At 35.4% G+C, this 24,638-nt stretch overlaps 4 protein-coding genes and 1 pseudogene across 4 annotated transcripts; 3 read left to right on the forward strand and 2 right to left on the reverse strand.

Annotated features, from left to right (window-relative positions):
* Positions 1-4,487: 4,487 nt before the first annotated feature.
* LOC147287454 (uncharacterized) lies at positions 4,488-6,109 on the forward strand (annotated as a pseudogene).
* A 2,594-nt stretch (positions 6,110-8,703) lies between these two features.
* On the forward strand, positions 8,704-10,193 carry LOC147287455 (uncharacterized). Its single transcript, XM_086241804.1, has one exon. The coding sequence runs from the start codon at positions 8,869-8,871 to the stop codon at positions 10,075-10,077; it is 1,209 nt and encodes a 402-aa protein (XP_086097930.1). The 5' UTR covers positions 8,704-8,868; the 3' UTR covers positions 10,078-10,193.
* A 3,899-nt stretch (positions 10,194-14,092) lies between these two features.
* On the forward strand, positions 14,093-16,573 carry LOC147287456 (uncharacterized). Its single transcript, XM_086241279.1, has 2 exons — positions 14,093-16,233; positions 16,309-16,573. The coding sequence occupies exon 1, from the start codon at positions 14,294-14,296 to the stop codon at positions 15,509-15,511; it is 1,218 nt and encodes a 405-aa protein (XP_086097405.1). The 5' UTR covers positions 14,093-14,293; the 3' UTR covers positions 15,512-16,233; positions 16,309-16,573.
* Positions 16,574-16,994: 421 nt separating this feature from the next.
* Positions 16,995-17,867, reverse strand: LOC147287457 (uncharacterized). Its single transcript, XM_086241476.1, has one exon. The coding sequence runs from the start codon at positions 17,667-17,669 to the stop codon at positions 17,340-17,342; it is 330 nt and encodes a 109-aa protein (XP_086097602.1). The 5' UTR covers positions 17,670-17,867; the 3' UTR covers positions 16,995-17,339.
* A 3,607-nt stretch (positions 17,868-21,474) lies between these two features.
* EIF4A1 (eukaryotic translation initiation factor 4A1) lies at positions 21,475-24,638 on the reverse strand. The gene is made up of 5 exons (XM_086239571.1): positions 24,481-24,638; positions 23,341-23,410; positions 23,103-23,209; positions 22,407-22,837; positions 21,475-22,263 (listed from the first exon to the last, which is right to left on the reverse strand). Exons 2-5 carry the CDS (start codon positions 23,406-23,408, stop codon positions 21,628-21,630), a joined length of 1,242 nt encoding a protein of 413 aa, XP_086095697.1. The 5' UTR covers positions 23,409-23,410; positions 24,481-24,638; the 3' UTR covers positions 21,475-21,627.

The raw sequence follows: 24,638 nt of genomic DNA on the forward strand, positions 1-24,638 counted from the left end.
CATATTACTTCGTATCCCTCATCTTCGCCAACAAGGTTTGTTTGTTTGTTTTTTTCCTTTAAACTTCTTTTAAACAGTCTCCGTCTCTTTCGATTTATGTTTCTGATCTAACAATTTTTTTTTTTTTTTTTTTTTTAAGATTACAGATATAAGATTAATTATTGTTTAATAAGTTCACTAGATTGTGGAATTGGATTTAATTCATGTTCACTAGGTTGGGGGAATTTCTGTGTTAATATTTTCTGGAGTAAGGGAAGTTTAATCACTTCACTGCATGTCATATTTCAGATTTTTGTGTTAACAGGTTTATATGAATAATATGTATGGATTTTTGTTTTTGTGTTGATTTCTTGTTGATTGAAGCATGTTTGAATAAATTGTAACTGGTTGAATTTTGATGTTCTCCTTTCTTCTGGTTGCATGGTGTGATATTTGGTTAATTATATATCTGGCTGTTTTTGTTAAATTAATTAGTTGATGGGTTTGTGTGATTTGATTTGCAGCGTGAGTTATATTAAAACTAAAAACTTATTTTTCCAACATCTTGTGTGACATATCTGTTCTTATTACCAAGGAACTAATCTAGTTGCTTGTGGCTTTTGTTAATAAAGACACTGAATCACATTGGAAAATTAAAAAGTATGAAATGTTTCTGTAAAATCTTTCTTTCTCTTAGAACATATAAAACAACATGCTGAATTAGTGTGGCATATATTTTTATCAGTTTCAAGAATAGACTTGAACCCCTTGGTCTCAAAGCTGGTCCATTGCTGATACCTATTTTTATGCTGAGCTGAACGCTTATTCAAACCCTAAACCTCTGGGACGCCTCTCCATTATTCCCACAACAAAACAACAATGCTTCATCCATGAATAAAATCAAACGAACATGGCGACCGCCAAATCAGTATGGAGAAGAAGAGCATTATAAGGTACCCTACATTCTGAAATTGCAAGACCACATAATAACAGAGATCTTCTGCAAAATCCCAACAAAGACTGTCTTCCAAAGCAGGTGTGTCTGCAAGGCTTGGCGCGGTTTACTCAGAGACCCCAAGTACACCAAATATCGATTTTCGCAAACACCGGCTTGTCTTTTACTCCATGGCTGCATGAGCATGTACCCCTCACGCGAATTGAAAAAACACTTCAGCTTGGTTTACCTCGACAAGGCCTCAAACCCAAACGATATGGTTCTTCATGAATTTTCCTTAAATTCTGGTTTACAAGTTGTGGGTTCATGTAATGGTTTCCTCTGCTTGTAAGATGGACGTACAACAACCTATGGATCTTTTTACATATGCAATCCCATTACTGGTGAGTCTTTAGCTCTTCCAAGACCTAGTAAGAAAATTAGTAATGTCTCTTTTAATTGTGGGTTTTGTTTTAGTCCCATCTTTGATGTCTACAAAGTGATTCTAATTATCTCTCCAAGCAACACATCTGATGAAGGGAAGGTCATGGTTTTGACTGTTGGCTCTCTGATTTGGAGAAACATTGGGAAATGTGTATACCCTCTTACCCAAAAATATAAACCATATGGGATTTTTCTTAATGGGTTTCTTCATTGGACTGGTCTATGAAATAAGAGTGGTGGTGTGCCTTTGATGTTGATACCAAGCATTTCCAACAGTTTCCACTTCCCCCTTGTCCTTTAGAAGAATCTTTCATTGCTCTTCAAAAGGGACCTTTCCCAAAAGCAACTTTTAGACTTGGAGTCTTGAGAGGTTGGCTCTCCCTCACATATTGAAACTTACAGAGGAGGGACGTGTCTTGCTCACATATAGATATATATTGTTTGCTTATCCAGTAACTAATCATGGAGAAGTGAGTTCTGTGGAGGCTTCCATTGATGGTTTACCAACAATGATTTTGCAAGCATTTGATCATATTCCAAGCTTTGTTTCACTTAAAGATATCATTAGCGGTAGAGAAGGTAACATATGTCAAAGCTTGTTAAGCATTTTGTCTCTTGCTATGTGTAATTTCAAAGTCGTTTTTATTAGCAATAAGAATATAGGATGTCTTGTGTAATTATGTTTACTTTTGCCAGTTAGTTGCGAATAACTCGTGGTAGGAATGCCGAATGCATGCTAGAAAGGTAGACAATGTTGTGTTATGACAATTTGTAGCTAGTCATCTTGCATTTGGGGATCCTCGAATCAGGTTATTTGAAGGGCTCATTGTGGGTTCCGCTTGAAATTGTAGTTTTATAGTTTCAATTATTTATATTTTAAGTATTCATTCAAAGATCATACTCTATAGATATTAAACCTCAAAAAATTATTAACCATTTGATTAAATAATTATCATTTTAATATTTATGATGCGATACGGATCTCACAATGACCTATGATGTCAGACTTATTTTGAACACACTTGTTTTATCTTTGTATTAATGGTTTTTTTTTTTTTGTTTTTTGTTTTTGCAGGAATCTTTATAGTAATATTTAGATTTCATACGATGAAAATTTTGACAAACACTTGTTTCCCACATGGATATAACCAGCCATCAAGATCAAGGTAATGGCAATGGGGCATAACCAGCCATCTGTTACAGGGACCCCTCTATCACCACCGAAAATAGTGGCAATGGGGCTGACAGAGTGGGAATGCTTGCAGTAACTGTTGTTTCGCATGTCTCAAACTAGGGCTGATTTTTTTTACCGATTTACCGAAAAATACCGTTGCCGTTCCGGTACCGTACCGATCGGTATGGTATTTTTTTTGAATTTTCGGTATCGGAGTAAATACTGTACCGTACCGACTAAAAACGGGATTGAAATAGTATTGATATACTCATGCCGACGGTATACCGATCCGTACCGATACCTCTTCTTCTTCTCTTATTCTCATCTTCTTTTTCTCTTATTCTTCTTCTCTGGTTTCAGATTTGCAGAAAGCAGTTCATCATCTTCTATTTTTGATCTGTTTTGTGGGTCTTTTAGCATTTGTCTTGTGTTTGTTTGGGCCTCTGTCGTGTATTTTTATTGGGCCTTTTGTTTGTGTTTTTTTTTTTAGTCAAGCCCAAATCTCACACACCCACACCCTTAAATCCCTAATACATTAATACAATTTACCCAGCCACCACCGATCCCAACTCTCTTTGTCTCTTTGCGATCACAGTCCCAACTCTCTCTTTGTCTCTTAGTTGCTGGCTGCTGCTGCTGCACTCTCCATCAACCATACCACCTTGCTCACCCCCAGTTTGATTAAATGCGTATAACAAACCTGTTGATGGTGTGATTGACTAATCAAACCCACCCATGAAAGGAATTTGCTGCAAATTTCACCACTGATCCACTCCTTGATGATCTCTACCACCACCAGTTGATAAAATATTCATCATGTTGCCACCATCTCTCTCTCTCTCTCTCTCCATCTTCATCTCTCTGTCTCGCTATCTCCATCTTCTTGTCTCTTTCTCTGTCTCGCTCTCTCGATCTCCATCTATCTATCTCGCTGTCTCTCTCAAGTTTCGGCAAGCCAAGTACCATGCCGATGCCGCCCTTCTCCGACCGCAACTGAAAATTGCGGTTATCGCAAACCGTCGGCACAGTATCGGTGACAAAAACAGCGGTTTCGACCTCTAGCGGTCGGGATGCGGTATCAAGGTTTCAGTATGGTAACCGTACCGTTTCCACCCCTATCTCAAACCATCTATTAGTGTTTGGTCATCCAATAATATTAAGTCATCAATTTGAAAGGACTTGGATATATGTAGCTTCTTTATTTTTTTTATGGGATTGAATATCATATATGTAGCTTATAAGCCTTATATAGTGGCATGCCATGAATTTCAGGTATGATTTGCCCATTTAATTTCTTAAAGGGATATTACGTCGAATAATATTAGGAATCTTATATTTGTATTGTAAATTTGGATTCTAAATGATATAACAGTATTTACTCTTATTTCTCAAGTAATGTTTTTACATGTATAATCTCACATCATTTGAAATCTAAATTTGAGACACAAATTTAAGAGTGCTCATTATGTCTACATGCTATTGTTACCTTAATAGACTTTAAAAACATTACCAATTTTTATTTAGTCTTTAGTTCAATTAAGCTATAAAATAGTTATTGATTTCAAAATGGAGAGTACTTGGGTTATCTCCTGGGTACTCCAAGGTCACTCCATAAAAAATTATTAAAAATCATCTTTGCAGAAAATCAAATTAATTGAAAATCGTTATATAACTATTATTAATTAAGTAAAAAAAAAACGATTGTTTTCGATTAAAAATTAATTTTTTGATCAAATCGTTGTTTTATTCTATTTAATCAACAAGAGTTATATATCCAAACAATTTTTGATTTATTTAATTTTTTAGATAAATAATTTATAATAAATAATCCAAAAACAAACGATTATGATCATGCATTAAATAATAATTTGTAATTTTAAAAAATTGAGTGACCTAAGTACTGCACTTAAATACATTAAAAAAGGAAAAAAAAAAAATTGAAAATGAGAACTTTTATGAGCGCCATTGTACCCTTCAGTCAGTTTCTGGTTCTACAAGCCATGAGCGGAGGAGCAAAACCCTAATCCCAAATCGACCTAGGTACAAAACCCTAAATCCAGAATTGTTGTAGGATGCAATTAATTCATCAACATTTAATTGCTAGCCGGTTGAAGTTGAGCAAAGCAACCATTGGTATTTGGTGAGTCCGTTCTTGTTGGCTAGTACTGCATTTTTGTCTGATCGTCTGCTCCAATTATGTTTGGTTTTTGTTACAAAAGACTGAAATTTCTACTTCCAAGTTGTACAATTGTTGGTGATTTGGTGACCCATTTGCATTGCTTTCAAAAGGCACCTCTTTTTATCAGATCATATTCATCAAAATCACTATTCGGTACTGAAAAAGGTCGCTCTTTTACTGTGTCATACCTTATAAACTCATGTGGGTTGTCCCCAGAACTCGCTCTCTCTGTGTGCAAGAAGGTACACTTAGATACCCCGGATGGACCAGACTCGGTTCTTAAGCTTCTCAAAGACCATGGACTCCGTGATACCCACATCTCCAAACTTATTAAGCACCGCCCAAAGCTGCTTTTAGCCAATGCTGAGAAGACCCTTTCTCCCAAACTTGAGTTTTTAGCTTCAATTGGCCTTTCAGGCACTGGCCTTGCTCAGGTCGTCTGTTGCAACCCAGTCATTTTGACACGAAGCTTGGAGTGAAGTCTCATACCCTGTTATAATTTCATCAAAAGTGTGCTTCTCCTAGACGAAAAGTCGGCTTTTTTTCTCAGGAACTCGTATTGGATACTGCGAGACAAAGTACTAAGCAACATTGCTCCCAATATTTCAGTTCTGAGAACACTTAAAGTGTCAGAAGCCTCAATCTCTTGGTGGGTGATCCATCATCTTGGCGTAGTGTCCCTTGAAACTGAGAAGTTTAAGGAAAATGTCAACAAGGCCATGACCATGGGGTTCCTCCCTTCAACTGCGACATTCATGAAAGCAGTGCATGTGATTACTCTGGTGGATGAATCAAAATGGGCACAAAAGGTGGAATTTTATAGGAAGTGTGGTTGGACCGAAGATGATTTTTGGTTTGCATTTAGAACGAATCCCTTGTTTATGAACTTGTCAGAGAAGCATTTTTCGAGTAAAATGGATTTTCTTGTGAACAAAATGGGTTGGCAGCCTGCAGATGTGGCTGGAAGTCCAGGTGTTCTAACTTATAGTTTGGAGAAGTGGATCATACCTAGGTGTTCAGTTATTAGACTTCTTCTGTCAAAGGGCTTAATAGTAAAGGGACAATTTTCGTTAAGTACCATTCTGATGAACAGTACGAAGTACTTCTTGGATAGGTTTGTGATCAGGTATGAAGAGCAAGTTTCTGAATTGTTGGCCCTCTTTGAACGGAAAATGGGTCTTACAGAACTGGGCTTAGGATTTGAGGAAAGAGGTGGAGTGAAATAATTGCAAACAATTGTAGGAATAAGATTTTTGATGTTCTTAGTTTGATGATTAAGAGGTTCATAATAACCACTTAATTCATTGTAAGTTCTGCAACAAACAGTCAAATTTTGCTCTACTGTGAGCATTACAATAGCATTTCTTTTATTTGTATGTGTCTTCCATAGGGTGATTTTAAATGGGTGTGCAGCATACACACAAAGATGTATTTTTAAGGTTATATGTAAAATATGAATTTCCATATGGCTGAGCAGGCACCCAATCTCCTAAATGGCTGAGCATGGACATTTCAATTGTGAGTATTTAAATTTTCTTAGAACCCTGTTGTTTATGCTAGTTTCTTCATTTGGGTCTATATCCCTTCTGACACTAATTAGGTTATGTCTTGATGGAGATTTGGTCGGCATCAACGACTTACAATGTATTTTATGCTGAATAAATGGCTGGCGTCCTGTAGATGTGGCCAGAATTCCAAGTTGTCTTTCTATAATTTGAAGAGGAATCATTCCAAGGTGTTCTGTTATCAGAGTCCTACTATCCAAAGACTTGTCCCTATCTATTGTATTGGTATCACCTGAGAAATGTCTTTGGTAAGTTTAAGTGTGAAAAAGATATCAGGAAACATTGTCTCAACTGTTAGATAACTATCTGGATGCATTGGGTCTACTGGAACCAGGCTTTGGATTTGTTGAAAAACTTCAAATGAAAACATTGTAAAACAAGCATGCATATCTTACATACTACCCCCATCTACTTCTTGCAAATGCAAGCATCTTTTCCCTAGAGTTCCGCTTCTATAACAATGAACTGTATTGGTTTCAGTCTTGTTATTCTTTCTGTAACATTGGTTTCTTATTTCAATTTTTTTTTTTCTTTAAGATATGCCAAACTTTTAAAAGGTTTTACTTTGTTCAGAATCCCAGAACATTTGTTGCTATATATGTTTTTTTTTTTTTTTTGGCTTCACTTGTTTTGCATTTCAAATTTGCAAAAGTTAGATTCAAGAGTAATTTCTTCTTATATATGCATACATTCTTTCCTCTTAGTAGCTCATTATAGCTTGAGTAGGCTCATGCTCGAGGATCTCAAAAATTCATCAGGAGCCCTCCAAAGCTAATCTGGAGCTTATCAGAAAAACCCAAGTAAAGCTCCAGCTGCTTTGCACCCTTCCAAAAGCCCATTTAATGACTCGAATACAAGAATGTAGACCTATTATTGCCTATAGATTTTAGGAACCTTGCACTTTTTGAAGGAGTGAACATATGCCATCAAACTAGCCAGCTTCAGACTGTCTCTTTGTATATTGGAGGAACTCACCAAAGAAAGGTTCACAGACCTACCTGCAGGGGGAGTGGAAACTTGTGAGGGTTTAAGGAGGGCATTTATGTCAACCTTTGCCTATAAAACAGACTTCATTTCCACTAAAAGGGGGAAATAAATTATGAACACTAATTACTCTGGGTTCATTATGTGGCAATCCTAATTACTCTAGGTTCATTATCCAGAGTCCTTATCTGGAGCCATCCAAATACAAATGTATTTATCTGTGACCATTACTCGCACATAGTTAGTAAATTCGCCCTCCCCTCTTTATTATGGGTAAAAGACATTTTTGAGCCAAAAGTACATTTAGTCCTCGTGGTTTCAATTTTGTCAATTTGGTCCATATGTTTTATATTTTTTGCAATTTTGGTACATTATACATCTAACATAAAACTTTTCTTCAAATCAAAACTAATAACTTGTTTAAATTAGCAAGTTTTACTCAAGAATGACTCAAAATTATGTATATAACTTTGAATATTTTATTTTCAAACAAAAATTTAAAGAAATCACAGATTTAAGGTTCAAACCCTAAACATTTTTTTAGCCTCAATTTCTTTAGCAAATAAACATGAAAATGAAAATTGAAAGTAGTTTTAGAAAGACCATTAGATGATCTTTCAATCCCCCAACAAAACGTTTCTTGAAAATAAGTGGATATTTTTTCCCGAAATTGAAGATTTGATTTTTGTTAAAATTGTCCTAAGATTACAAACTTCATAAAACACAGAGATCAAATTAACAAAATTGAAATCACGATGACCAAATGTGCTTTCGGTTCAAAATACAATGACCAAAAATATATTTTACCCCTTTATTATTGTACATTTGTACATTAGCCCAACATGACTGCAACGAGGCCTTTCTCACATCTATCTTTATTTCCAATACACCAAGGGTTCATTTGGTTCGTAAAATGAAGGCTTGAGAATAAGTATGAGATATTCTCATATTGAGTAAGCAGATGCACTCTCACTCATATTTGGTACACACATTCTCACTAAGAGTAGTGCTAGAGTGCTTAATATTTTGCGCCTAATGACATATAACATGACATTACCACATAACCTTCTAAACAAACTATATAACCTCTTTTAATTTTAAGACCTCTTAGAACTATGAAAGTTTGATTTATTACCTTTAAGAATATAAACAACAAAATTTTGTAACAAAAAGGACAATTTCCGTATGTGTTAGACGGTTCTTAGACTGCCGATCAATCGGCAACCACTTTAATAAATATGGGATTAGAAAAAATTTGACTTTTTGATTAAATATACTCCCAAATTCTTGGGAAAGATACATAATGGGGGGTGATTTTTTTTCACCTAACAACAGTGCCCTATAGTTGCTATTTTCCCTTTTTGAAAATATCGTCCAAAATCCAAATACATAAGCAAAGTGAAAATGAGCCCTCGTACATTTATGAGCGCCAGTGTACCCTTCAGTCAGTTCCGGCTCTGTTGAGCGGAGGAGCAAAACCCTCCCAAATCGACGTAGGAAGTAATCAATTCATCAACATTTAATTGCTGGCCGGTTGAAGCTGAGCACAGAGAAGCCATTGGCATTTGGTGAGTTCCTTCCTCTTCGTGTCTCATCGTTTGCTTCAATTATGTTTGGTTTTTGCTGTAAAAGATTGCGATTTCTACTTCCAAGTTGTAGAATTGTTGGTGAATCTGTGACCCATTGGCGTTGGATCCATACGACACCTCTTTTTCTCAGCTCATATTCATCAAAATCATTATTGGGTGCTGAAAAAGGTCGCTCTTTTACTGTGTCATACCTTAAAAACTCATGTGGGTTGTCCCCAAAACTCGCTCTCTCTGTGTCTGGGAAGGTACAGTTTGATAGCCCAGAGGGACCAGACTCGGTTCTTAAGCTTCTCAAAGACCATGGACTCCATGATACCCAAATCTCCATACTTGTTAAGAAACGCCCCAAGGTGCTCTTAGCCAAAGCTCAGAAGACCCTTTTGCCCAAACTTGAGTTTTTCGGTTCTATTGGCCTTTCAGGCACTGCCCTTGGTGAGGTCCTCTGTTCGAACACAAATAATTTGTTTCGAAGCTTAGAGAGAAATCTCATACCTTGTTATCATATCCTCAAAAGTTTACCTGTCCTCGACGAAAAGGTTGCTATTTTCTTTAAGTGCTCTAGGAGGGTATCGAGGGTCAAAATACTAAGCAATATTACTCCCAATATTTCATTTCTGAGAGCTCTTAAAGTGCCAGAAACCTCAATCTCATACTGGGTGACCTATCATCCTGCTGTAGTGTCCCTTGAAGCTGAGAAGTTTAAGGAAAACGTCAACAAGGCCATGAGCATGGGGTTCCTCCCTTCAACTGCGACATTCATGAAAGCAGTGCATGTGATTACTCTGGTGGATGAATCAAAACGGGCACAAAAGGTGGAATTTTATAGGAAGTGTGGTTGGACCGAAGATGATTTTTGGTTTGCATTTAGAACGAATCCCTTGTTTTTGTACTTTTCAGAGAAGCATGTTTCGAGTAAAATGGATTTTCTTGTGAACAAAATGGGTTGGCAGCCTGCTGATGTGGCTGGAAGTCCAGGTGCTCTAACTTATAGTTTGGAGAAGTGGATAATACCTAGGTGTTCAGTTATTAGACTTCTTCTGTCAAAGGGCTTAATAGTAAAGGGACAATTTTTGTTAAGTACCATTCTGATGAGCACTAAGAAGTACTTCTTGGATAGGTTTGTGATCAAATATCAAGAGCAAGTACCTGAATTGTTGGGCCTCTTTGAACGGAAAATGGGTCTTGCAGAACTGGGCTTGGGATTTGAGGAAAGAGTTGGAGTGAAATAATTGCAAACAATTGTAGGAATAAGCTTGTTAATGTTTTTAATTTGATGATTAAGAGGTTTATAAGAACCACTTAATTCATTGTAAGTTCTGCAACATTAGATAACTATCTGGATGCATTGGGTCTCCTGGAACCAGGCTTTGGATTTGTCGAAAAACTTAGAATGAAAACATTGTAAAACAAGCATGCATATCTTACATACTACCCCCATCTACTTCTTGCAAATGCAAGCATCTGTTCCCTAGAGTTTTGCTTCTGTAACAATGAACTGTATTGGTTTCAGTCTTGTTATTCTTGCTGTAACATTGGTTTCTTAATTTCAATTTTTTTTCTTTATGGTATGCCAAACTTTTAAAAGGTTTTACTTTGTTCAGAATCCCACAACATTTGCTGCTATATATGTACTTTTTTTTTTTTTTGGCTTCACTTGTTTTGCATTTCAAATTGGCAAAGGTTATATTCAAGAGTAATTTCTTTCTTGATGAGAAATTTTTTCTTTTATACGCATACATTCTTTCCTCTTAATAGCTCATTATAGCTTGAGTAGCCTCATGTTCGAGGATCTCAAAAATTCATCAGGAGCCCTCCAAAGCCAATCTGGAGCTTATCATAAAAACCCAAGTAAAGCTTCAGGGTTTTTTGCACCATTCCTAAAGCCCATTTAATGACTCGAATACAAGAATGTAGTGAAACTCAGAGAACCTATTATTGCCTATAGATTTTAGGAGCCTTGTACTTTTTGAAGGAGTCAACATATGCCATCAAACTAGCCAACTTCAGACTGTCTCTCTTTGAATAAGACTGGAGGAACTCACAAAAGAAAGGTTCACAGACCTACCTGCAGGGGGGAAAACTGGTAAGGCTCTTAAGGAGGACATTTAATGTCAACCTTTGCCTATAAAACAGACTTCATTTCCACTAAAAGGGGGAAAGAAATTATGAAAACTATGGATGCCAAAATCACCCAATCCTTCCTATCAATCCTAATTGCTCTAGTTCATTATCCAGAGTCCTTATCTGGAGCCATCCCAGTACAAATGTATTTATCTGTGTCCATTACTCGCACCATAGTTAGTAAATTAGGCTTCCTCTCTTTATTACTGTCCATTTGCCCAGCATGACTGCAAAGGGGCCTCTCTCAAGTCTATCTTTATTTCCAATACATCAAGGGTCCATTTGGTTTGTAAAATGAAGGCTTGAGAATAAGTATGAGATATTCTCATATCGAGTACGCACACTATAGCTCGAGGCTTAATTCTTCCATCATAGAATATAAATCTATAAATAGAGGAGTCGGCGGACAAGCGTCGGCGCTTTAGGTCCTATTTCTGCTATTTCCTCAGTGCACTATCCAAAATCCAAATTACGAATCCTTGGAATTAGCTTTGCTTGCTTTCCGTTCTATTATATCAAAGGTATTCCCCAGTCAAACTGGTCTAGAATCAATCAGTAGTACGTCCCGTACTTGATTGGCGAAGGAAAACCGGGAATTTAAAATCTGGACTCTCACTCATATTTGGTAAATACATTTTACTAAGAGTAGTGCTAAGGTGCCAAATAACATGTGACATGTCATTGCCATATAAGTTTTTAAAAAGACTATTTTTAATTTTAAGAGCTCTTAGAATGATACCAGTTTGATCTATTACTTTTAAGAACATAAGCAAAAAAAATTTGTAACAAAAATGACAATTTTTGTGCGCGTTTGATGTTCTTAAACTAGGGGTGCAACTCGGGCGGGTTGAAAGGTCAACCCATACTTTATTTTTCGGGTTCGGATTCGGGCTTGGGTTCTGATTTAGGAGGGTTGCAAATAAGTGAACCCACCACAATCCAACCTCAATTCGGGTTGGGCTCGGGTTGGATTTGGGTTACCCAATTTCTTTGGGTTGGACTCAATCAGCAAAATCAAGGGACGAGTTGGTTTCAACTTGTGAAAAAAAAAAAAAAAAATCTTGATAAAAGTATAACAAAATTTCCCATAGTTCAATTAATCAATTAATCAATTGATAAAAGTATAAAAAAATCAATTAATCAATCCCCATAGTTCAAAATTTCATATATGGACTAAGTTCAAATAAAACAAAACAATATCTTCAAGGCTTCAACATGAAGATAAAATAATAATAACAACATCACAACTGAACACCATAGTTTATGTTTAATTCCACACAAAAATATATAAAATAGAATTCATATTTCGATCTCCTTTTAAATCTTTAGTTCATCTTCAATAACAATATATAAACTAAATATTCTTTATTAATTTAAACTAAAATGTAATCTAATATTTAGATTATAACATAATCTATATAATAAAACACAACTGTTTTTTAATTATCTCCAAGTCCGAATGGCTGAGATCGTTTCAGCTTAAATTCAATGGTCGGTTATATATTTCCCAAATTTACTTTCCAGCCAATGAGAATTGGTTTGCCGCCTCTCTCTCCTTAGTTAATTTTTTCAAATTTACTTTCCGATTAAAATGATTACGCATGCCAAAATATCGGTGTTTACCTAATAGAAAGAGCCGCTTCGCACTCGCGGAAACGAGTGTGGAAAGGCTAGTACTAATACAAATCGAGTTTGAAATTCGGGCTTGGGCGGACATGACCTCTACCCAAGCCCAACCCAAAAAATTCGGATTGAAGTCAAGTTCAAGTTCATGCGGATTTTGACTTTTTCAAATCCTCTCACACGGGTTCAAACACCAAGTTGAGTTCGGACAGGCTCAGGTTGACCCGGTCCAAGTTGCACTCTATCGATCAGTCGATCAAAACCACTTTAATAAATATGGGATTAGAAAAAATTGACTTTTTGATTAAATATATTCCCAAATTCTTGGGAAAGATATATATCGGTGGGTGATTTTTTTCCCCTAAAAATAGTACCTTTTTTTTTTTGGTTGAGAGAGAGTCCTAAAAACTAGGGGTGTGATTTGGATTGGAAAATCCAAATTCTACTTATTCCAATCCGAAAATTTCTAATTTTGGAACGCTCGAATCAAATCAGAAATCCAAAAATGTTGAATTCAGAAAATTTCGAAAAAATTGGATTGAAATTGGAATGTTTATGTAAATTCCAATTCAATCCAAATTCCGATTCGAAAAATTTGAAATTTTCCAAAGACATTCCGATTCGATATTTCTGAAATTATGCCAATTTATTCCGTATTTATATTAATATTATATCATTTATTTAATTTTCTACTATATGTTTCTTTTTTTTTTTCTTTTTTTGAGGGATACCATATATTTCATTAATTTGTTATTTGTTTCAAACATATACAGACATATATATTAAAAAAAATAACTAATACTATTAATATAAACATATGTATATTATAAATATATGTGTATAATAATAACATAAATGCTAACAAAAACACCTACATTTTTGTTTGTTTGTTTGTTTTTATTAAGGGGGATGAAAGATCGAAGATGAGGCAATTTTACTGCGCTTCCAACGGGACTACCTCAACAATTATATAATTACTAAATATTTGAGTTTATTATATTAAAAATTTCAAACATGATATATATATATATATATTTATATATATATATATCATATGTGTGTGTGTGTGTATATATATCTAGTAGCCAGTGACATTTATTCTCACCATGTTGGATGAGGTTTAAAGATTAATCCCCTCTTCTAAGATATTAGATATGGGCTATTATACCAAAAACAAAAACAAAACAAAAACCATAAAGATTATGATTTTTTATCTGAAAATTTTAAATTTTTATCCGAATGTTCTGAAAATGTGATATTCCGAAAAATTTTGAAAATTCTAAGAAATCCAAAAATTCTGAATTGGAATGAGACGTTAAAATTCCGATTTTCTGGATTAAAAATTTCATTCTAAAATTTTTTGGATTAGAATTGAAACACATTATTTCTAATCCGATTCATCTGAAACACACCCCTACTAAAAACAGTACCCTAATATAATTGTTATTTTCCGTTTTTGAAAATATTGTCCAAAATCCAAATACATAAACAAATGAAAATGAGCAGTCGTACATTTATGAGCGCCATTGTACCCTTCTGTCAGTTCCGGCTCTGTTGAGCGGAGGAGTAAAACCCTCCCAAATCGACGTTGGAAGTAATCAAGTCGTCAACATTTAATTGCTAGCCAGTTGAAGCTGAGCAGAGAAGCCATTGACATTTGGTGAGTTCCTTCCTCTTCGTGTCTCATCGTTTGCTCCAATTATGTTTGGTATTTACTGTAAAAGATTGCGATTTTTACTTCCAAGTTGTAGAATTGTTGGTGATTCAGTGACCCATTTGCGTTGGTTCCATAAGAACCCTCTTTTTCAAAGCTCATATTCATCAAAATCATTATTGGGTGCTGAAAAAGGTCGCTCTTTCACTGTGTCATACCTTATAAACTCATGTGGGTTGTCCCCAAAACTCGCTCTCTCTGTGTCCGGGAAGGTACAGTTTGATAGCCCAGAAGGACCAGACTCGGTTCTTAAGCTTCTCAAAGACCATGGACTCCATGATACCCATATCTCCATACTTGTTAAGAAACGCCCAAAGGTGCTCTTAGTCAATGCTGAGAAGACCCTTTTGCCCAAACTTGAGTTTTTCGGTTCTATTGGCCTTTCAGGCACTGCCCTTGGTGAGGTCCTCTGTTCGAACACAAATAATTTGTTTCAAAGCTTAGAGAGAAATCTCATACCTTGTTATCATATTATCATCAAAAGTGTACCTGTCCTCGACGAAAAGGTTGCTATTTTCTTTAAGTGCTCTAGGAGGGTATTGAGGGTCAAAATACTAAGCAATATTGCTCCCAATATTTCATTTCTGAGAGCTCTTAAAGTGCCAGAACCCTCAATCTCATACTGGGTGACCTATCATCCTGCTGCACTGTCCCTTGAAGTTGAGAAGTTTAAGGAAAACGTCAACAAGGCCATGAGCATGGGGGTCCTCCCTTCAACTGCGACATTCATGAAAGCACTGCATGTGATTACTCTGGTGGATGAATCAAAACGGGCACAAAAGATGGAATTTTATAGGAAGTGTGGTTGGACCGAAGATGATTTTTGGTTTGCATTTAGAACGAATCCCATGTTTATGCACTTTTCAGAGAAGAATTCTTCATGTAAATTGGATTTTCTTGTGAACAAAATGGGTTGGCAGCCTGCAGATGTGGCTGGAAGTCCAGGTGTTCTAACTCATAGTTTGGAGAAGTGGATCATACCTAGGTGTTCAGTTATTAGACTTCTTCTGTCAAAGGGCTTAATAGTAAAGGGAGAATTTTCTATGGCTACCATCCTGATGACCAATAATAAGTACTTCTTGGATAGGTTTGTGATCAGATATGAAGAGCAAGTACGCGAATTGTTGAGCATCTTTCAAGGGAAAATGGGTCTTGCAGAACTGGGCTTAGGATTTGAGGAAAGTGGTGGAGTAAAACAATTGTAGAATGAACCTTGTTAATTTTGTTCTTAATTTGATGATTAAGAGGATCAGGAGAACCACTCATTCACTGTAAGTTCTGCTGCCACAAATAGTCAAATCTTGCTCTACTTTGAACATTAGCATTTTATTTACCTTGGAATTGATCTGTCTTGTGAAGAGTGATTTAAATGGCTAAGGACACAAAGAAGTATTTTTAAGGTGATATGTTACCTTGTAATTTCTAATGACAATTTCATTATACCCTGAGGTTCCTTATATATAACTTCACCAAATATGTTGTCCTGAAACCTCCTTTGCTGAGAGATGCATGCTTAAAGACAGACAGTGGTGGGGCACTGTAAGTCTGTGGATTGGCACTCAGATTGAGTTCTATACAAATTTATATTTGCAATCCCAACATAGTTTAACCCAACCCTCCTAAATGACTGACAGACTGAGCATGAAGACATTTCAATTTTGAATATTCAAATTTCCGAGGACCCTCTTATTTGTGCTACTTCTTTCCATTGATGGGACTATATCCCTTCTGACACTTTCTAGTTTAGTTTATGTCTTGAAGGAACTTTTGTTTTTGTTCGCCATCATCAACTTAAAATGTATTTTCTTGTGAATGAAAATGGGCCGGCATCTTGTAGATGTGGTGGCTATCCAAGTTTTCTGTTTTGTAGTTTGAAGAGGATCATTCCAAGGTGTTCATTCAATTATCAGAGTCCTGTTATTCAAAGGTTTGATATAGAGAAACTTTCCCTTGTCTATTCAGATGGTATAAGCTGAGAAATGTCTCTGTGACAAAATATCAGGAAACATTGTCTCAACTGCTGGATATCTATCTGGGTACATTGGGTCTTCTGAAACCAGGCTTTGGATTTGTGGAAAAATGCAGAATGAAAACATTGTAATATAAGCATGTATACCCAAATATTCCAAGGCCTATGTGACAATTTTTCAAGGATGCCAAAGACGGCCGCAATGGAGCTTTAGTTTTTTGTTTTGCTAGGATTCTCTTCGGCTTTCATTGTCTGGAGTGTAATTGTATGAGATGTCTGGAGTATTTTAAATCTTCTTACAATGAAAAAGGACTTACTATTTGACAAGTCATTTTTCAAAGTAGTCTTAGACCAGTTATTTGGAAGTAAACCCTTTCTAAATGAGAGGCCTAGTGGTATATTTGTGTTTGGTTTTTGAAATCTGCAGCAGGAGTGAATGCCCAAAACGAATTGCAGAATTGTTTACACCTACAACCTTCCATGTGGGAAGATCTCAACTGAGCAAAAGTTAGAAACCAAAACTTGCAAGATTAGAATTCAGAAACTAATGAAATTCATTTAGTCATTGTAAAATTCTCACAAAATATCCAGTGGGTTATATTCTTAAAACATTTTATCCGAATCATGCATTCAAACAACAATTTATCCCGATTGATAACATATTATACTGTGTAGACATGCCTACACAAATGTTAACAACAGACCTTCAACAATTTGAATTCCAAAAACAACCATCACACTAGTATAGATCTCAATCACATTGGCTTTGGAGTATGAATAGAGATGTATATAAATTTGATATCATAGACCAAGCACTTTCTTGCTCAGCAGAAAAAAGACTAATTAAGCTTTCTTGAAACCCAATGAAGGACAAGAAGTTCTAAAACTATAATGAATCTATATAGAGCATAAGTATAGGATTCTCTTTTTTTATTATCAATTTCTTTGCCATTCAAGATTCTCAGACAGATAACAAACCTCACAACCCAGAACAACAGATACTGCTGAAAACAAACCCAAAAGGATTCAATTTTTTTTCTCTTTTTTTTTCAAGTACCCAGTAATCATCTCCAGGCATAGACAATGTTCTTGATCCACCTGAAGCTCTTCCTGATAGACCCTTTCATCTTCTCCTCTGCAGTATAAACCTTGTAGCCAGCAACCCTCTTCTTCCTCTGCAACTCTGGGTCACTCAAGATCCAGCTCTTTGATGTGGACCCCAAACTGCTCTTCCCTTTCTTGACCTTCACCTCCTTACCCATCTGATGATGATGATGATGTGGCACACTGTAACTCCTCAGATCCTGCATGCTTGTTGGAGCTGGCTTGCCTCCATAGTACACCTCCATCTGCATCCCCCCATCTCTGCATGACTTGGATCTGTAATCCTCCATGGACAGAGTTCCAAGCTCAATTTCAAAGGGTATATGACAATGATAAGACAGTTGGGGATGGAGAGGAGATGAAGACTAGAGACTTTTCTTTGTTGGGTTTGCTTTTTTCTTTGTCTTTGTTGGTGTGAATTTATTATACCAAAGTTTTGTTGTTGTTGTTATTTTTTTTTTTTATTCTAGTTTTGGAACAGTTCAAGGTGCTGCCTAGCCTGCCTTTAGTCTTTATTGCAGTGTTGTTTTCTTTATTTAATGCACAACATTAACATGCAAGCATATATAACCATTCTTTTATATACCCAATTTGACATCATGCATAAATTTATATATACATATTTTTTTACTATTTAAAGTTTAAAATTGTTGTTGATCTTGTATTTGATCACCGTCATGATTTATCAACAACTTTCATCAAATCGTGGTGGTGATTAAATGTGAAATTGTTTTTAATTTTTGAAATTCAACTTTGCTTTCATAGTTGCATGAGAAGCTAGCTGCCAAGTTTGACTGGCTTTGCAGTTTGCACACGTGAAACAGCTTAAAGTTGTATGTGAAAACTCAAAACTTGAATTCATTCAGCTGAGGTTGGAGAGAGAGAGAGAGAGAGAGATTGTTATAAGTATTAATGCCGTGCCTTGAAAGTCATTGACTTTGCAATTTGCACGGATGGATCAGAAAGGTTTAAAAACTTTACATTTTGTCCTTATGGCTTGGATATTTTTTTACAGATGTTTATTTTACTTTGCAATCAATGTTATATTTGTATCAATTCCCTTTATGATTTGATGTCGTGGCGGGGACATGGTGAATTTGAATTGGCATGAGTGCGAGTCCCCATGTGGGTGCAACATTAATATCAAACCGTCAAAAAAAAATGACGAAATTGTTTTACCTTAATTGCAAATTAAAATAAGTTATAAAAATTTGATAGAACTTTTTGAACTATAATGACTAAAATGAAAAATAACTTAAAACACTGAAATCAAAAGCATAATTAGGCCTTTAAATTTTGAATATAGATAAAATATACTAATTTCATAAATCATTGTACTAAGTAAAGTAATGTTTACCTTAAAAAATAAGGTTTGAGAGTTAAGAATATTAAACTTTTATTTAATTTCTTTTTTGTCTTCAATGGTGTTGTAGAGTGGCTGTTAATTCCCCTCTTTCAAAGAGTAACAAGTCGAAAGTAGCCTATTCTATGTAGATATTTGAAAACTGAGAAAGAAAAAAAAAATACATATGTTCAAGTCTCTCTATAGTTAGCCCTATCAATTAACTTAATTCTTTGATTGTGTGAAATGTAAATTGTCTTCTTCTTTTTTTCCTTAAATGTGGAAAAAGAAATTACAAACTACAACTACAAAGAAATCCAAAGTTGACACATAAAAAAGAAGTTTATTCGCTATTATAAAAAATAACTCCGAGTATAAATAACAATATCTTGTAAGGAATGATCAAAATTAATAAAATCATCAGCAAAAAGTTCGTATTTCATAGATATTTTCCAAAGTAAATTGTGTTTGATAAGGTTATATTTGATGTAATCATAGTTGCATGAACCAGTAAATTTGAGTTTACATATGGCTAAAGAAGAAAAGTTGCCATTACTAAGATAGTGATAGGTGCATAGATGTTAAAGAAGCATACTGCATACAATCTCATGAAGACAAATAAAAGTAAGATATCCAGATCCAACAAGTACTGCCTCCCTTTTGTCAGCCTTGATCCTGGATCAAGCATATGGAGGATTTTAAATGGCTCAAGATCCAAAACTAAGTAAAAATAAATAGTGCTCAGTCCAAATTTGTAGCAACACCAGTCACACAAACATTGATATCTCCATTGCAGATGATACATACAAAAAACAATATTTCAATTCCAGTAATATAATGTACTTATGTACATGACTTCTGTAACACATTGACGAAGATTATTTATTGTGCAGGCCCTATATCTGCTAATATTTTGATAGTGAACTCAAAATTTTCAAAAGCTAACTTTGAACTATTTTTTGGCCAATCATCTGAGACTTTGACAGCTACATGGTTCCCTTCAGAGTCTAGAATAAGAATGCTTTTCACAAAGGGATTGAATCCTATATTTAAGACAAGATTAAAAACAAATATATTGTGGATTGATAGAATAATACATCTTATTGAAAGACCAATTCTCAGCATTTGGTTAAGCTTGATATGATTTTCCTCCAACACTAACTAGTTGGTGGGAGGTGCAGGGCTTGCCACAAATCTTTTAGCTTCTTGGCAAATAGGACCTAGTGTTATATAATCCTTTTGGACCAGTTCAGTTGCTAAATTAACAAATAAAGTCAATGATTTTATATACTACACACACCCCTCCCCAAAATTCAACCCCTTTGTTCTTTAAGCACCAATCAGTTCCATGTATTTGATGGTCAAGGAGAAGCTCCATGAGCAATTCGGTTTGTTGGTCATAATAATCATCTCCAACTCCATGAAATTAATGGGTTTTAAGATTTAACCACAAAATTCTTACATAAAATTGTGAATGTTAAGATGTGAAAAAATTGTGGACTCCTTTTGCACCCTACAAGACAATGCTTAAAAATAATATTTTGTTGGACTCATCCCATTTTGGGCCAGTTTGGTATTGCTGTGAGAAAAAACAACTGTGAAGTAAAGTCAGCTGTAAAGTAAAGCAGTTGAGTGTTTGATAAACTATGTTTTCAAAAGTGCTGTGAGTGCAAAAAATAATATCAAAGTGTTTGGTAAATGTTAATGTAAAAGTGTTGTGACTGTGTATAATTACTAAAATGGACATGATGCTAAAAGTGTATTTTACTTATTTTTAAAATTTGTGGCTCCAAATTTTTGTTAGCATTAATTTTTTTTAAGAACAACATTATTAAATAAGTATTCCTATTATTTTTTTAAGTATATTATAATTTTAATCGTACAAATAAAATATCATAATTAATTATCACAATATAAAATATAACTAACAATGAACATATTTTTTAATTTAAAATTAACAAATATAAATTGTAGAAATCAATAAGGGTAGTATGGGTAAAATAAAATATTTATTGTTGTTGTGATTCACTGCAGTTTTCAAAAGCACCTAGAAACCTGCTTTCTGTTTTTGCTGTGAGAAGTTGAGAATTGTGGGAGAAAGCAGTTTTTTATTTTTTTACCAAACACCAAAACTGCTGTAGGTGATTGAGAATTGTCATCCACAGCAGCTTTTGGATCCTTCACCGCAATCCCAAACAGGGTCTTTATTGTTATCCGCCTTTATTGTTATCCACTAACTTTGGAGCATACTACAGCTCTTATGGAAGGGATCTAAATTTCTACCCAGGAAAAGATTAATGCAGAATGCAAGATTTTATTGATAACTTGACTGACTTCATTATTATTATTATTAAAAATCTTGTTTCATTGCCACTAAATCTTCAGTCAATTAAAATGGGATGGGGAGAGTACTTTGTAAGATCAAAGTAGACATTTGCATCTTCATATCAGGGTTTCAGATCTTTTAAGGTCTCAACCACCACATAAATAAAAGATACACATCAAAGCTGCATGTGATACTCCAAAATGCAGAAGACACTAGCTAGCATAACTTGAAAATTAACAGTGTGCTCAAACAAAGCTCAACATATAAAACCAATCCGAATTAAACTTTCTCTATAATAAATTCTCAAGGTAAGACAATAGAGAAAATAAGAAGTACAACGGAAAACCTAACTGAAACAAAATAATGGAACCTGTGGCACTGAAAGTCTGCAACAGGCTTCCTGGAACAAAATGTCGAAATTGAGAAATTGAGAAAAGAAGGCGCATACCATTAAGCAGTTAGATATGTTTGACAACATAAATTGAGAAAAAAACAAAATGGCGAAAAACATTAAATAGTACTTTCAAAACAGGATAAGAAAATCTGCCTCAAAAAGAAAAAGGGAAACAAAATGAGCTCCTCAAAGAAGATCGGCGACATTTGATGGCAGCTCCTCAATGATCACGTTGTAAAACCTCTGAATGTCAGACAGCATTCTCTCATCATCCTTAGTCACAAAGTTGATAGCAACACCCTTTCTTCCAAACCGTCCACTTCGTCCAATACGATGAAGGTAATTTTCTGGTTGAGTCGGCAAATCATAATTTATTACAAGAGAGACTTGCTGCACATCAATACCACGAGCCAAGAGATCAGTGGTTATCAGCACACGGGAAGAGCCAGAGCGGAATTCACGCATAATAATATCACGAGTGTTCTGGTCCATGTCACCATGGGTAGCAGAGACAGTGTGGTCACGGCTTCTCATCTTGTCAGTAAGCCAGTCCACTTTGCGCCTTGTATTAACAAAAATGACACTCTGGGTGATGGCCAGGGTCTCATAGAGATCACAAAGTGTCTCAAGCTTCCATTCTTCCTTATCAACATTGACATAAAATTGCTTGATACCCTCAAGGGTGAGCTCATCACGCTTTACCAAGATCCTCACAGGTTTGTTCATAAACTTCCTTGTGATTTCAAGGGCTTCTGGTGGCATTGTAGCAGAGAACACCCCAACCTGAACTTTTGATGGCAGAAGCTGGAAAATGTCATAGATCTGACAAACAAAACATCGATGTTAAGACATTAAAGGTCAAAGGGGCATTTAACTTTAAAATACCAGATCAAGAGAAAACAAAGAAATATCCAAACCACCAAAGTAAAGGGCAAAAAACATCATCTTCATGCATAATAACAAACCTGATCCTTAAAACCCCGAGAAAGCATTTCATCAGCCTCATCCAATACAAACATCTTAATGTAATCTGGGCGCAGTGACTGCCTCCGCAACATGTCAAATACACGACCAGGAGTTCCTACAACAATATGAACACCAGCTTGAAGAATGCGTTGATCCTCACGAACACTTGTCCCACCCACACAAGCATGAACCTTCACTCCAAGATAGTCACCAAGTGCTCGCATAACCTTCTCAATCTGCTGTGCCAACTCCCGGGTGGGTGCCAAAACCAAAGCCTGGCACTGGACCAGACCGTAATCAAGTTGCTGCAAAATTCCAGAGCAAAAAGTAGCGGTTTTCCCAGTTCCAGACTGAGCCTGCTGAATCACATCAAGACCCTTGCAGAAAGGAACAATTCCCCTTTGCTGAATTGCAGAAGGCTTCTCAAAACCTTCAAAACAAAAGCAAAATTATACACTTGCAATATCTAGGTAAAGGTAAATATGATGATATGTAAAAAAAAATTAACATTAATAAAGTCTTTGATAACGTGACCTACTAAAAAGTCTAATAACTCAAAATTCAAAAATTATAAGAGAACATTACCAAACAAAACAATGGATTCCTAGCCACTAGGATAAATTATGACAACTTCACAAGATAGAACTGTGTCAACGAAAGGAACAAAACCACATAATAAACCCAGCTACACATACCATAAGCATAAATTCCCCTCAGAAGATTTTCTTGCAATCCCATGGAATCAAAACTGTCATAAACCTCATCGTATGATGTGAAGAACTCTTGTCCATCAGTTGAGAGTCTACAACAAATTAAATTTCAATTACATTAATGGTGACATCAAATAATAAGCATTGATAAATTAGCTACAGACAACAGCACCACAAACTTGACAAAAAGTATATAAAGGTCACCACTGAGCAAGAAACTTACAACTCATTCATTTTAGTATCATATTGTTTAGCATCAAACTGCGAACCTTCAGGAGCAACACCTGCCATATCTGTAGACAGAAAACCATTTGCAACAATAAGATTCAATAAACACCAAAAACAAACCATTTTCAAGCCACAAAGGTTCTGGGGTACACAAGCAGAACATGAGGCAGATCATTTACTACCATGCACTCATAAACAACTCCCTAAAATAAAGATGGAATTTCAAAAGCTTACCAAAGATGGCTTAAAGAATATTTATTGGGCATGATGTGACAGAAGAGCCAAACTTGTTTACCAAAAAAAAGGACTACAATCATTAACTCCTGTAATACACAGGGAATGAACCCCAGAAGCAAACAGACACCACTTTGCCCACTCCCCCAAAGCTCAACAAGACTCAAGCACTTTCATATCTAACAAATATTTTGACTACCCGTAACAAATAATAAAACTCTTTATCTGAGAATGAGAAGATAAAACTGAAAGTACTGAACAAATCTGCTGTAAGACACAAATTGGGAAACAACAATTTTAGCCACCAACAATATATCTTTTAGTCAAAATAGCTAAACACAAATAATAAACTTATCCCACCAATTCCCATAAATCATGATTTTCTAAACCGTATAGGTTTAAATATAAAAGTATGGCATTGCAACATCAAACTAAGACACAGAATAACGAAAGAAAACATATATACAGTGGACAGAGCTTCCTAATACTTAATTCACCATTGTCATGCGCTTACATGATAGCTCCACGAATAGATATCAAAAAAAAAAAAACTAATAGGTTGCCGCCAAAACTGAATAAATCATAATTGATTATTCAAATTGCTTACTGAGACGCCAAAAAAAAGAAAAACAAAGACAAAATCTTTATGGTACTTTTTAATTGTTTTCCCCCTAAAATTTCTTAGCAACCAAACAGAGCACCATTAAATTCCCCCATCCGCAAAATAAAAAGAAAAACAAGAACTTGCACATAAATCAAGCAGATCGATCCAGATATCCCAAGAACAATCAAACACACGCAGATTCATTAACAAAACAAAAAACTTCACCAACAAAATCAACAAATTTTATTGTATATACATTAAAATGAGAGATAGAGATATAGAGAGAGAAAGCGAAACCTGCTGGTGTTGATGAGAGCGCTAGAGAGAGAACAATAAAGAGAGAAGAGAATAGTTGGTTGCTAAAAGAGAGCTAGGGTTTCCCAAACTCCTCGGATCTGCGCCGTGGAGTTTGAAGGTAGGCGAATGTTAAAAAGAGGCTGTGTTTATACTCTCTC

Source organism: Dryas octopetala, chromosome 4, assembly GCF_963921425.1.
Source record: "Dryas octopetala chromosome 4, drDryOcto1.1, whole genome shotgun sequence".
In the NCBI taxonomy this organism is placed as follows: Eukaryota; Viridiplantae; Streptophyta; class Magnoliopsida; order Rosales; family Rosaceae; genus Dryas; species Dryas octopetala.

Bases quoted from the DNA above. Each gene is read 5' to 3' on its own strand.
- LOC147287456 (XM_086241279.1), top strand. From the start codon at position 14,294: ATGTTTGGTATTTACTGTAAAAGATTGCGATTTTTACTTCCAAGTTGT.
- EIF4A1 (XM_086239571.1), bottom strand. From the start codon at position 23,408: ATGGCAGGTGTTGCTCCTGAAGGTTCGCAGTTTGATGCTAAACAATAT. The intron at 23,210-23,340 runs GTAAGTTTCTTG...AATTTGTTGTAG, and splicing joins GATACTAAAATGAATGAGTT to ACTCTCAACTGATGGACAAG. The intron at 22,838-23,102 runs GTATGTGTAGCT...TTTGTTTTGAAG, and splicing joins GAGGGGAATTTATGCTTATG to GTTTTGAGAAGCCTTCTGCA.
- LOC147287455 (XM_086241804.1), top strand. From the start codon at position 8,869: ATGTTTGGTTTTTGCTGTAAAAGATTGCGATTTCTACTTCCAAGTTGT.
- LOC147287457 (XM_086241476.1), bottom strand. From the start codon at position 17,669: ATGGAGGATTACAGATCCAAGTCATGCAGAGATGGGGGGATGCAGATG.